Below are 13,461 nucleotides of genomic sequence, written 5' to 3' on the forward strand. Positions count from 1 at the left end.
CCTGGCCTGGGAATATCCCACATGCCGCAGAGCAACTAAGCCTGTGTCACACAACTACTGAGCCTGTGCTCTAGAGCCCGTGAGCCACAACTACTAAGGCTGCATGCCACAACTACTGAAGCCCAGGAGCCTAGAGCCTGTGCTCCACAACAAGAGAAGCCTGCGCACCGCAAGGAAGAGTAGCCCCCGCTCGCAGCAACTAGAGAAAGCCCGCATGCACCAACGAAGACCCAATGCAGCCAAAAATAAAAATAAATAAAATAAGTAAATTTTAAATAAATAAATAAAAAGAAAGCACAGCATGGACATCCATATGCAAAAAAATGAACCCCGACCTAAACTTTACAACTTACACAAAAATTAACTAGGTCACAGATCTAAATATAAAAAAGCAAAACCATGAAAATTCTAAGGGAAAACATTTGTGACTTGGGGTTAGGCAAAAAGTTCTTATATATGACATCAAAAGTTCAATCCATAAAAGAAAAATTAATAAATTGGACTTCATCGAAATTTAAAACTTTTGCTCTGCAAAAGTCACTGATAAGAGAATGAAGAGATAAGCTACAGACTGGGGAAAATATCTGGAAATCACATATCCTTGAAAGGACTTGTATCCAGAAGATATATAAAAGAACTCTCAAAACTCAACAGTAAGAAAACAGTTTTAAGTTGTGTAAAAGATAATACCTCACCAAAGCAGATAAAAGAATGGCAAAAAGGCACATTAAAAAAGATGTTCAGGGCTTCCCTGGTGGCACAGTGGCTGAGAATCCGCCTGCTAACGCAGGGGACACGGGTTCGAGCCCTGGTCTGGGAGGATCCCACATGCCGCGGACCAACTGGGCCCGTGAGCCACAACTACTGAGGCTGCAAGTCTGGAGCCTGTGCTCCACAACAAGAGACCGCAACAGTGAGAGGCCCGTGCACCGCGATGAAGAGGGGCCCCCGCTCACTGCAACTGGAGAAAGCCCTTGTACAGAAATGAAGACCCAACACAGCCAAAAATAAATAAATACATTTAAAAAAAATGTTCAACATCATTAGCCATTAGAGAAATACAAATTAAAACCACAATAAGAGGGACTTCCCTGGTTGCAGAGTGGTTAAGAATCCGCCTGCTGGGCTTCCCTGGTGGCGCAGTGGTTGAAAGTCCGCCTGCCGATGCAGGGGACATGGGTTCGTGGCCCAGTCTGGGAGGATCCCACATGCCGCGTAGCGGCTGGGCCCGTGAGCCATGGCCGCTGGGCCTGCGCGTCCGGAGACTGCGCTCCACAACGGGAGAGGCCACAACAGTGAAAGGTCCGCGTACCGCAAAAAAAAAAAAAAAAAAAAAGCATCTGCCTGCCAATGCAAGGGACACGGGTTTGAACCCTGGTCCGAGAAGATCCCACATGCCACAGAGCAACTAAGCCCATGCACCACAACTACCAAGCCTGCGTTCTAGAGCCCACGAGCCTCAACTAGTGAGCCCAAGTGCTGCAACTAGTGAAGCCCGCACACCTAGAACCTGTGCTCTGCAACAAGAGAAGCCACCACAATGAGAAGCCTGCACACTGCAATGAAGAGTAGCCCCTGCTCGCTGCAACTAGAGAAAGCCCACACACAGCAACAAAGACCCAATGCAGCCAAAAAAAAAAAAAAAAAAACACAATAACATATCACTACACACTTATTAGAATGGCTAAAATGAAAATGCCAACACCACCAAATGCTGGCAAGGGTGCAGAACAATTGGAATTCTCTTATGCTGTTGATGGGAATGCATAGTACAGGCACTCTGAGAAACAGTTTGGTAGTTTCTTATGAAGTTAAACATATACCTACCATATATCCCAGCAATCCCACTCCTGGATATTTACTTTAAAGAAATGAAAACTATGTTCACACAAAAACCTGTACACAGATGTTTATAGTAGTTCTATTCATAACTGCCAAAAACTGAAAACAAATTAATGAGAGGGGACAAATTAGTGAAACATACCACAACTCGGATGAACCTGAAAGCCAAAACCAATCTCAAAAGGTTACATACTGTATGATTCCACTTATATGACATTCTCAGGAAGACAACACTATAGTAACCAAGAAGAGATCAGTGATTGCCAAAGTATGGGGTGAGGAAGAGGTGACTGTAAGAGACAACATGAGGAAGTTTTTGGGGGGAGTAGAGCTCTTCTGTATCCTGATTGTGGTAGGTGGCTACAGAAATCTATACATGCGTTAAAATGCATAAAAATACACCCACAAAGGGCAGAATAGTGTGGATATTAGGATGATCCCTTTGTGTCTTCAACATCCTTTAAAGGATATTTCTGTAACATAGAAACTTATGTGCTTATATGTCTATATATTTTTTGCAGTTCAGAATTAAAAGAAACCGTTAGAAATGGTTCCCTTTTTCAGTGGGAGAAGAGGCTTGTATCTTTCTACTGTTTGAATTATGAGTCATTTTTGTACTCTTCTTTATATTTTTTTCTTTAACTTTTTGTTTTGTTCTGTTTGCTGCTTACCATGGAGCACTTCTCCAGTACTTCCTCCTGGAACTTCAGAAATCGCTCCTGAACCTCAGCTTCATTGAGGAAAAAGGCAAGGAAGTGAGTGAAGGGCTGCTTTCTTCTAAAAGTGAGCAAAAGAACATCAATCCGAGTTCGGGCTGAAATTACACCACTTCGATGCTGGCCAGTGATTACTGTAAGCAAAAAAAAAAAGGCAAATATTAAAATGCTCAAGGACCATCAAATGGTTGTAAAATAGGTGACCTCTTGAAACTGTCAGCTCTGGAGAATAAAATTGTCATGAATGTGTACATAATTCTGAACAGGGGACAGTACCAAGGGTAAGAAAGCTGTTAATGAATTCAGTCTAAGCAGAATGAGGTTTAAAAACAGAATAACCTCAAGGCCATCTGATGAAGTAGAGAAATGAGTTCAAAAGCTACAAGCAATCCCTCATACCTTGCTGGTATGAATGTAAAATGGTACAGTTGCCATGGAAAAGTTTGGCAGTTCTTTGAAAAGGTACACAGAAAAATACCATGTGACCCAGGAATTCACTCCTAGATAGAAACTCAAAGGAAGTAAAAACAGGTGTTCAAAGAAAAAACCTGTACAGGGACTTCCCTGGTGGCACAGCAGTTAAGAATCCATCTGCCAATGCAGGGGACACGGGTTCGAGCCCTGGTTCAGGAAGATCCCACATACCACAGAGCAACTAAGCCTGTGCACCACAACTAATAAGCCTGTGCTCTAGAGCCCTCGAACCACAACTACTGAGCCTGCGTGCCACAACTACTGAAGCCCATGTGCCTAGAGACCATGCTCTTCAACAAGAGAAGCCATTGAAATGAGAAGCCCACACACCTCAATGAAGAGTAGCCCCCACTCGCTGCAACTAGAGAAAGCCTGTGCACAGCAACGAAGACACAATGCAGCCAAAAATAAATAAATAAATAAAATTTTAAAACCTGTACAAATGTTCATAGCAGTTCTGTTCACGAGAGCCAAAAGGTGGAAAAACACAAATGTCCATTAACCAATAAGCGAATAAATAAAATGTGGTATTTCCATACACTGAAATACTACTCAGCCAAAAAAAAGGAGGGAAGTATTGATACATGCAAAAACATGGATCAATCCTGAAAACATTGTGCTAAGTTAAAGATGCCAGACACAAAGGCCACGTATTGTATGTTTCCACATATAGTAAATACCTAAACAGACAAATTCAGAGAGTCAGAAAGCAGATCAGTGGTAGCCAAGAGCTGGGGAGTAGTGAGGAATGGGGAGTGATTGCTTAATGGGTATGGGGTTTTCTTTTTGGGTGATAAAATGTTCTGGAACTGGACAGTGGTGAAGGTTGCACAACACTGTAAATATACTAAATGCCACTGAATTCAACACTTTAAAGTGGTCTAAATGGTAAATTTTACGTTGTGTATATTCTACCATTTAAAAAAAGAACAATATATCACACAGAAATTAAAATAACAATAAAAAGTTAAGAACAAAAAGAGTGGAGCTTTCTGTCATGTAAATTTTACCTCAATTTTTAAAAATACTGTGGCAGAATTTTTAGTGATTCACTATAGTAAAAGAGCAGAAGAGAGTCTACTACAGTATATACAATCCTACCCTAACTGTATGAAAATATAAGGTTAAAGTAAAAGTTTTATCTATATCTGTATTGTATGTATGAATATCAAATTTCCACGCCTTGGTATAATTTGGTCTTCTTTGGTCTGGGCTGTCTTTACACATATGTAAACGAAAATAGGGGAAAAAGCCACAAAGCCTTAACACCACTGTCTGCAAAGAAAAAAAATCATTTAGGGATTACACAACCTCTGTTTAAGCAGAGATTAAACTTCTAGGTTCCAGAACTGGCAGTGCTTGGGCCAAAACAGAAACTAAGGAAAGGTGCACAAGATAGGAACAATGAACAAAACTGGCATTTTAACAGACTATTTATTAAAGAGGAAAGGACAGACTTCTGAACATAAAATATTGAAGTATTAACTCTAATAATAGCAAAATGTGCTATGTACTTTCAAGACCACAAAGCTTGTTCCTTCCAAGCAACTGCAGAAGTTAGGACAAACAAATGGAATTATTTCTTTAATACTTCCCATTAAAGCACTTGAAACTTTCTAAAGAACAACCTATCTATTTCTTAATAAGAATGAAATTATCATACCCATTTCGTTGTAGAGAAACAAGATGGAAATTTCTAAGAAAAGAAGTAAACTATGAATGAATGAATTAACAGAAAGCCTAAAAACTGTTTGCCTAAGTAAAAAACTGACATAAGTAATAACCAAAAAATGTAAGAAGCTGAGATATGATATTTTCTAATGACATCATTGATATTTTCAAATAGGATCCTTTGAGAATCCAAAAGACTCAGATGCCCAGTGAAGGGAAGTATCCTAGCAGGCATTCAAATAATGTGCTATAGAAATACTGACAAAGGAGGATTCAATGGTAAACTGGGACAAAATTAAGGGAAAGTAGAAATTATAATTATTTCTGCAAGAGACAAAATATGGTGAGAAAATAAAAGGAAAAGGGATGGAGGAGATGGAAGCTTAAAATTCATGTTTATGTTTTATTTCTGTAAAAATTTAGTACAATATGCTAAATTTATTATTTTCCATTAAGAAGGTGGTTCAGTAGAGAATAAGACTAATAAGACATTTTCATTTTTTAACATAGAAAACTGAAAAGGGCACGTCAAAGGTGCTCAGGCTGATTTCCAGAAAAAGATTCAAAGTTGAGCAAACAATTACTAAAAAGCAAATATGATGAGGTTAGAAATATTCTAAAATATTAGAATATTATATCTGAGAGGACCAGAATTTACATGGCATGGGTCTAAAGACTACAATAAGGGATACAGAGAAAGAAAACAATTAAAGGCATTGATGTGAAACTTTAAAAAAACCAATTGCCTAACTACAATGACAACAACACTTTAAAAGCATCTTCTTACATCCCATTGCCTGAGACTTCAAAACAGACTAGACCAGATCCTTATCTAGAGGACAAATTAAAACCTACTAGATCATTTTCTTCTCTAGTTTCTCTAATTTAGGAGAGGCAAAAGAAAATAACTAATTACAGCATATACCACACCAATGCACCGGCAGTCGTGATTTCACAGCACAACCCAATTTACTGTAAGCAATAAATTTGATTTTTCTATATACTTTACTTCCCTACAAGACCATAACCAGTTTATCCTCTTCTTTTTCAGTTAAATTAGTTCCACTAAATTCTTACTTTTAATGATTAGACACACTTATTTTTCACACTTAAATATTTGTGCTTTCTAAGTCAAAATGGAATCTTAACAACCTGTCTAACCTTTTCTGAATAAGTTTTGGAATGACTCCAGTATCTTAAAATGGCTAAGGTCTCTACATTTATAGCATGTTATAATTTTTACCAAAATAAAAATTATTATCCATCTGTTGCTATATGCATAGAAAAAATGCAGAACAGATTCAACTATTAACAGCAATTATGGCTGAGGTTCATAACACAAGAGACTTCCCTTTATACTTGATATATAATTTCTACAAGTTTTTGTTTTTGAAAGCATGTATTAATTTTTAAATCAGGAAATAAAAAGAAATAAGCTTTAATGCAATTAATAAAATTACTTCAATATTTGTAACTTGAACTTTAACACTTAAGGTAAGACCCAAGTTTTTTTTTTTTTTTTTTTTTTTTTTGCGGTACGCAGGCCCCTCACTGTTGTGGCCTCTCCCGTTGTGGAGCGCAGGCTCCGCGGCCATGGCTCACGGGCCCAGTGGCTCCGCGGCATGTGGGATCTTCCCGGACCGGGGCACAAACCCGTGGCCCCTGCATCGGCAGGCGGACTCTCAACCACTGTGCCACCAGGGAACCCCAAGACCCAAGTTTTTTTAACTGTAATTCTAAATATTTATTTCAGTGACAGTCCTTCAAAAATGTCATTAGGGACTTCCCTGGTGGCACAGTGGTTAAGAATCCACCTGCCAATGCAGGGGACACAGGTTCGAGCCCTGGTCCGGGAAGATCCCACATGCCGCGAAGCAACTAAGCCCGTGTGCCACAACTACCGAGCCTGTGCTCTAGAGCCCGTGAACCACAACTACTGAGCCCACATGCCACAACTACTGAAGCCCGCATGCCTAGAGCCCGTGCTCCACAACAAGAGAAGCCACTGCAATGAGAAGCCCGTGCACTGCAACGAAGAGTAGCCCCTGCTGCTCACCGCAACTAGAGAAAAGCCCGCATGCAGCAACGAAGACCCAACACAGCCAAAAATTAATTAATTAATTAAAAAAAAAAAGTCATTAAAGTCCTAAAGCTAAAGTTTGCTGAAGTTACCAAGGGGCTGGGGAAAATTCTAGCACTTCATTGTCCAAAACAGGAGCCCACACACAGCTAAATTAAAAGTTAAATGAATTAGAATGAAGCAGTATTTAAAATTCAGTTCCTCAGTCACACTAGCCACATTTCAAGTAATCACAGTCCCGTGTGGCTAGTGGCTCCTGCACTGGACAGTGCAGATACACAACATGTTCACGATCACAGGAAGTTCTCCTGGACAGCACTGCTCTAAAGTCAACTGCTACTTATCCGCCACAGTGATTATTCTTACACAGCACAAAATGAAAAGAGTACTTATTTTTTTCTCCTAAGACTTAATACAACCTATGAGTGATTATGGAAAATGGATTATTGGAGGCTGCTGCACTTATTCGACATTGAAGAAGTCCTACTGCTTTAGGATGAGTTTTTTAAAATTCTGTCCCTCCAGTGCCTCTCACTCAAAGCCACTTTACAACACAAGCCTATGCCCTTGGTTCACATTGTTGCTTTAGTACAGACACTTTCTGACGTAATTTCTATTGCTAAACTACTCTTCCTCACCTGACCAGTTATTTGAATCAGGTTGTTGTTTTAATTATTATTCTTACTATTTCCTTCCTAGTCTACAAAGCAAGGTAAAAACAAGAGAACAATATGGAAAGGTCTGAACTTTATTTCAAATTTGCTGATCCCACTGGTTTTCTCTAATTCTAACTTGAAATAATTCACAACTTCATTTCAAGCTACTGAAGCATGAAAGAAATTTCCTCATCCACAACAAAATCTGGAAGCTTTATTCCATCAGTGCGTGGTGAAGTATAAAATTAAGGCCCAGGTACTTAATCAAGTTAAGTACCTTTCTTCATTTGGGAGACTGACACTGATATAAAAAGGCCAATAGCTACAGAACCACATAAAGAATATAGTCACCAAACACCTCAGTTGGGTCACATTATTCCATACACACACACAAGTGATTCCAAATATAACATACATATTGGGTCTCACCAATTTCTCCTTCTTGTCCAGGCTTAGGAATGCTTATGGAAGTTTTGGTCTCCACTTCTAGTTTCTTCCTAGTGTCGCCCCTCTTTCCAACTATATGCCTATAATATAAAGAAAATTAATTAACGTAAATCAAAATGTTCAAGAATAAAGAACTCCATCATGTTTAAATCATACGTGGCCAGAGACACTCCCTCATAGAAAAGTGCTTCAGCAAAAACTCAGTATCTGTAGGGGAAATTACAAATCATACAGCTTTATAGAACATACTGCATTACACTCATTGGCAAAATGATATCCTACAGCCAATTCAACCACATAGAAAGAATAACTATGCTCAATGCCTGCTTGCTTCTCAAAACTATATTCAGAGACTTCCCTGGTGGTGCAGTGGTTAAGAATCCGCCTGCCAATGCAGGGGACACGGGTTCGAGCCCTGGTCCAGGAAGATCCCACATGCCGCGGAGCAACCAAGCCTGTGCGCCACAACTACTGAGCCTGGGCTCTAGAGCCCGCGAGCCACAACTACTGAAGCCCACACGCCACAACTACTGAAGCCCACGTGCCTAGAGCCCATGCTCCACAACAAGAGAAGCCACCACAACGAAAAGTAGCCCCCACTCGCCACAAGTAGAGAAAGCCCGCGGGCACCAACAAAGACCTAACACAGCCAAAAATAAATAAATAAATAAAAAACTATATTCAAAATCTGGGTCTGCAGTTCAGTGAAAGGAAAGCTGGCACAGTCTCACAGGGCACTTGACTGGGTCTACAGTTTGAAGGGGGAAAACCTCGTTCTCTTAGAGAGCAAATTAACTACATTATGAGTTCATCCTAAGGGAATTATCCTTGATTAATTAAATAAAGGTAAAGAGCTTAGCAAAGAGCAGGGTTCACCAGTCAGGACAGATTCAAGCACAGAGAGTAAAGAGGTAATCCTCAGGTTGAATTCAAACACATAGGCATGTTTTGTTTGGGAGAGTTCACCTAAAAATTGGGAAATTTTACCTAAAAATATAGATTTCTAAGTTCTTTTGAAAAATTGGGAGATCTGACTACTCATGGCAAAAATAGGCTGGAACATGAGCACGTTCCTAAAAATGGAATATGAGCTCATCACAAACCCTGTCCCTCCCTACTGTCTTTCACTGACTGCACCTCAATCATCTGCTGGCTCATTTGCATTACTTGCCTGGGCCTCCTAGCATAAATAATTCTGACAATCCAAGGTTATCTTCTGAAACCCACAGTAATTAGATGTGTTAAAGCAAATGAGACTGCCGGATCCCAGGAGAAAAGTTTCAGAGTCTATAAAGCACTAAGAGACCATCACAGGACCATAAAGTTAAGAGATAAAACTTCTTCATCAACAGTATTTCAGCTTCTATGATTTCAATTACAGTATCCAACAGCATGGGTGACTATGTCTAAAACTCTGCATTTGTTTTTTACATGGGGATAACCAAGCCCGGTTATTTCCATTAAGGTCTACTGTAGTAAGCCAGATTTTTATAAAACAAGATGTTTAGAAGAGGACGAGAACTCCACAGTTTCAATGTGGTTTTTCTCTGTGTTGGGCTAGGGACTGTGCAGCACCAACTCCATCAGGCCCTTGCCTTTCCAGGCCTTATCAACAAGCGGAGCTTTCAACCAGGCTCCTGTTTGTTAGCACGTGGCTAGTGGACAAACTTACCCTAAGTAGTTGGCTCAAAGTGTTATTAATAGTCCAGGCACCTTAGGGAAGTGATTGAGGTTAAAGACGCTTTAGAATCAAACCTTGGGCAAGTCATTTAACCACTCTAAACCTATTTCCTCACTTATAAAAATGGAGTGAATAATACCTAAGTAACATAAGGTTGTTTTAAGGATTAAATGTGATCATATATAAAAGGGCTTCCTAGTGACTGACACATAGCTCAGTACAGCCCATGCCATCCTCATTAAGCCCATGACAGCATCCTTACAGTTAAGAGTACCAGACCCAAAAGAGGTTTACATGGAAAGTCTAAAACACTCACTACAATAAAAGATATGCAGTGAAAGGGTGACTCCTTTATTGAATATATAAGTGGAAATTCCTGCCAGATCAAGTGGTTCTCAATCTTGGCTACACACTGGAATCACCTGGGGGGCTACAAAAACTAATGATGCCTGGGTTCAGCTCCCAGAGATTTGGACTCAACTGGTCTGGGGTGCACCTAGGTATCAGGAATTTTTAAAGCTCCCCAGGAGCTTTAAATGTGCACCTGAAGTTGAGAACCACAGTATTAGATCCAGTCCGTGCACACGTGTATCACCATTAGGCTTTGATTATAAATTACTTTGGTTAAGTAATCTCTTCCTTGATCCAAATAACCTTACATAAATGATTCATAAGAAAGAAATCTTCCTTGTATGACAATTGTTTCTCAATAAGACAGGAAAGGAGGAAGGGAGGAAGGAGTCTTCCTAGTAAATACTGTCTATTAATTAGGATTTAGCAGAACCAATACCTAATCTAAATTGCAAGTCATCTGGAACAAAATGAGTACTTAGAATATATAGAATTCAAAAGGTCATCAAGTTAGAATCAGATATTTAAGGAATCTTTACACACCTTAGCAGTAGCAAATATATACATTAAGGAAGACATGTTGCATTGATTTTATCAGGAACCTGAGCCACAACTTTCTAAAATCATGTTTCTTAGAAGAAAATGTCACCAGAACCTGAGAGAAAAGTGAGCTGTCAGGATTAACATCTGGTTTCGCATTCAGCCACATTCCATAAGAATTTCATCCTTAATAGGCGTTTCAGAAGATTCTCAAGGTTGACAAAAATGAAACTACTTGCCTCTTGGAGCTTAAAGGTATATGATTCCATATTTGTAGATCTCCTCTCATAGAGGATCAAGGACAGACTTTATTCATCTGGTACAACACAGAAAAAAAATCTATGACTTCCCAGACCAGCCTATCTCCAGAGGCACAAGCCCAAAAGAAGCCAGTCAGCCACATAAGCTAACCGTATTAGTGGTTAATAAGAGACAGAATGTGGTCCATCACGCAAGCAAGCAAGCACAGACTGAAGGGATGGCAAAGCTTCCAAGCAATTTACATATAACGATAACTCTGGAAAAAGCACATCAGTATTTGACAAGCATTGGAGAATAACAGGACACATTCCTACCTTCAAGAAACTTCCCATCTAGTGGGAAAAATATCAAATAGCACACAAATAAATATAAACATAAGACTGAGAAATGCTACAAAGGAAAAGTAGAGGGTGTTATGAAAACGTATAGTAGGGTAATCAATGTGGCGGTGGGGATGTCGGTGTCAAAGCAAGCTTCCCTAAGGAAGGAGAATAAAACTAGCTAAGGAACAGGAGAGATTGAAAGGCAAAGGGAACAGCATATGCCAAGGCTCAAAGGCAGGAAGGAACACGGCACATGTGAAAAACTGAAGAAAACCAGTTAAGCTTAAGTGCGAAGCCAGGGAAACAGTGGTGTGAACTGAGACTGAAAAATCAAGGCTGGCTAACTCATGTTCAAGATTTTGGCCACTGCTCTAATGGAAGAGAATTCCATCTTCAGAGGAAGGATGTTAATGGATTTCAAGCAAAGGTAGTAAAATAATCAGGTTTGCCTTTTAAAAAGATCATTCCGCCCTCAATGTGAAGAACTGATTGGAAGAGAGAGCAAGAATCAATGTGGAGAGACCAGTAAGTAGGCTACTTGAAGTAATTCACAGACAAGGCAGCAGGGTGGCTGTAAAGAAAGAGATAAGTAGATTCAAAAGATATTTAAGAAGCAAAATCAACAGGACTTGGTGACATATGTGAAATGATGAAACTGATCTACAATCAGTCCTTAGAAATTCTAGGACATTAAACACTAAACCATTTTACCACTAGTAATCAAGCATTGCAATAAGTGTGGAAAAGAGAAGAATCTACTTCCTGCTATGTTTCCTAGAAATGCCTTCCCATGAAGCTGCCGGGGGCCTCACTCACTTGTAGAGCAGGCTGGGGGCCTTCAGAGTACACCGGAAACCTTGCGGGGTCTGCACCACCTCATAGCCTTCACAGGACTCTTCTGCACACTCCACGAGACCTGTAGAGAAATGGTAACATCTCGCTCAGAGCTGCTGCTCTATGGACAACAGTCTGCTTTCTCACCAGCTGTCCAACCACTCTCAAGGTTTAAAAAAAGCAATACACACACAAAAAAACCAGTCATACACTTTACACTACAGAACACTGCTCTGATATTCCTTCTGACCTGTTCTTAGAAGAAAAATAAAGAATAAAAAATACATGACTATTTTAAATCTTCCAATCTTGGAACCGTGGAAAAGGAGTATTTACATATCACTATTTAACTGTTTTCTCCCAGAAAGCTAAGAAAGTAAAATTTTTTGTACTGTTTTTTCTTTTGGAGATGTGTTTCATGTAACATAAAACTCATCCTCTTAAAATGTACAACTCAGTGGTTTTTAGTATTAAAACACAAAATCACTTCAGTGAATGAGGTAGGAGTGATACTGGAGAACTTACTCCATACAGCCAAGACAAAGAGAAAGGAGGAGGGTGAAATAAAGGAGCTCAAGGCCCCAAGGCAAAAGGGAAACAGCGGGGAGGACCAAGGGGAAGACTATTCCCCAAGGTTTAGGGCCTAATGGAAAAGCTTACAAATTGAAAGGAAAAGGAAGCAGAGAACCTGAAAGGCCCTATTTGTGCATTAAACCCAAGTCCAAGTTAATCAGCCTGAAAATATTGCCCATCTCAACGGTTTAGTTTACTTCTTAAAAATTATCCCTATTTTAAGTAGTAATAATGTTGGTTGTGTATTTGAAACTGCCTGTATATGACTGCAAAGAAGAAAAGAAAAATTACAACACAACAGTAATAATAACAACAGCTAACACTGGGCACATGTTCATTTATTTCAATAATTTATAGAAATTACTTCATAGCTTTACAGATAAAAGAACTTCATTTGCCACAGATTATTAATGGTTAATATTAAGTTAACTAAAATTACCCCATATTACATTTAAGCCTCTGCACAAAGATGAGACACAACCTGATGTATGAACTGAGAACACCTCATCAAACTCACTCATCTGTCCCCTCAGACGTCAACACAAAGGGAGCTATAAGAGGCCAAACATCTCAAATTTCAGTGCTCACACAGAAATACACTGAAACAAAGAATTGCTTCTACAATACGGAGAACATTTTACTTCTAATCTGACCAAAGATCAACCAGGATTACCTTGATAACAGTCATCATCTTCGTCTTCATGTTGATAAGTCTGCTCTTGGATGGGATTCTTCCTGTAAACCCGTCCACCAATTCTTATAAGCTGTGGACGCAGAACTTCCATGATACTTTCTCCAAACAACAGTCCTGTGGAATACTGAAAAATAAACCATCACCTTACCTTTTGTTTTAATCATAAAACCCTACCTCTATTATGTGGATCTTTAAGCCTAAAAGGACGTAATTGGGCATCAGTTCACAGTACATCCTAAGCAAATGCAGCATTGTTTCCACTAGATTTCCCCTATCTAGAAGCTGTTTTAAATCAATTGCTGCATTTTCCACTACTAC

At 39.5% G+C, this 13,461-nt stretch overlaps 1 protein-coding gene across 5 annotated transcripts in view; it reads right to left on the reverse strand.

The window, feature by feature from the left end:
* Positions 1-13,461, reverse strand: part of ASCC1 (activating signal cointegrator 1 complex subunit 1) — a 103,657-nt gene that overhangs the window by 84,116 nt on the left and 6,080 nt on the right. For all 5 annotated transcript variants that reach the window (XM_082673381.1, XM_082673380.1, XM_082673383.1 and 2 more), the window contains exons 2-5: positions 13,123-13,267; positions 11,859-11,958; positions 7,869-7,966; positions 2,514-2,692 (exon numbers count right to left, since the gene is read on the reverse strand). In XM_082673381.1, the coding sequence (XP_082529507.1) occupies positions 2,514-2,692; positions 7,869-7,966; positions 11,859-11,958; positions 13,123-13,234 (489 nt within the window). In that variant the 5' untranslated portion in view covers positions 13,235-13,267. The remainder of the gene's footprint in view (positions 1-2,513; positions 2,693-7,868; positions 7,967-11,858; positions 11,959-13,122; positions 13,268-13,461) is intronic.

This window comes from Grampus griseus (genome assembly GCF_964374135.1).
Source record: "Grampus griseus genome assembly, chromosome: 16".
Taxonomy (NCBI): Eukaryota; Metazoa; Chordata; class Mammalia; order Artiodactyla; family Delphinidae; genus Grampus; species Grampus griseus.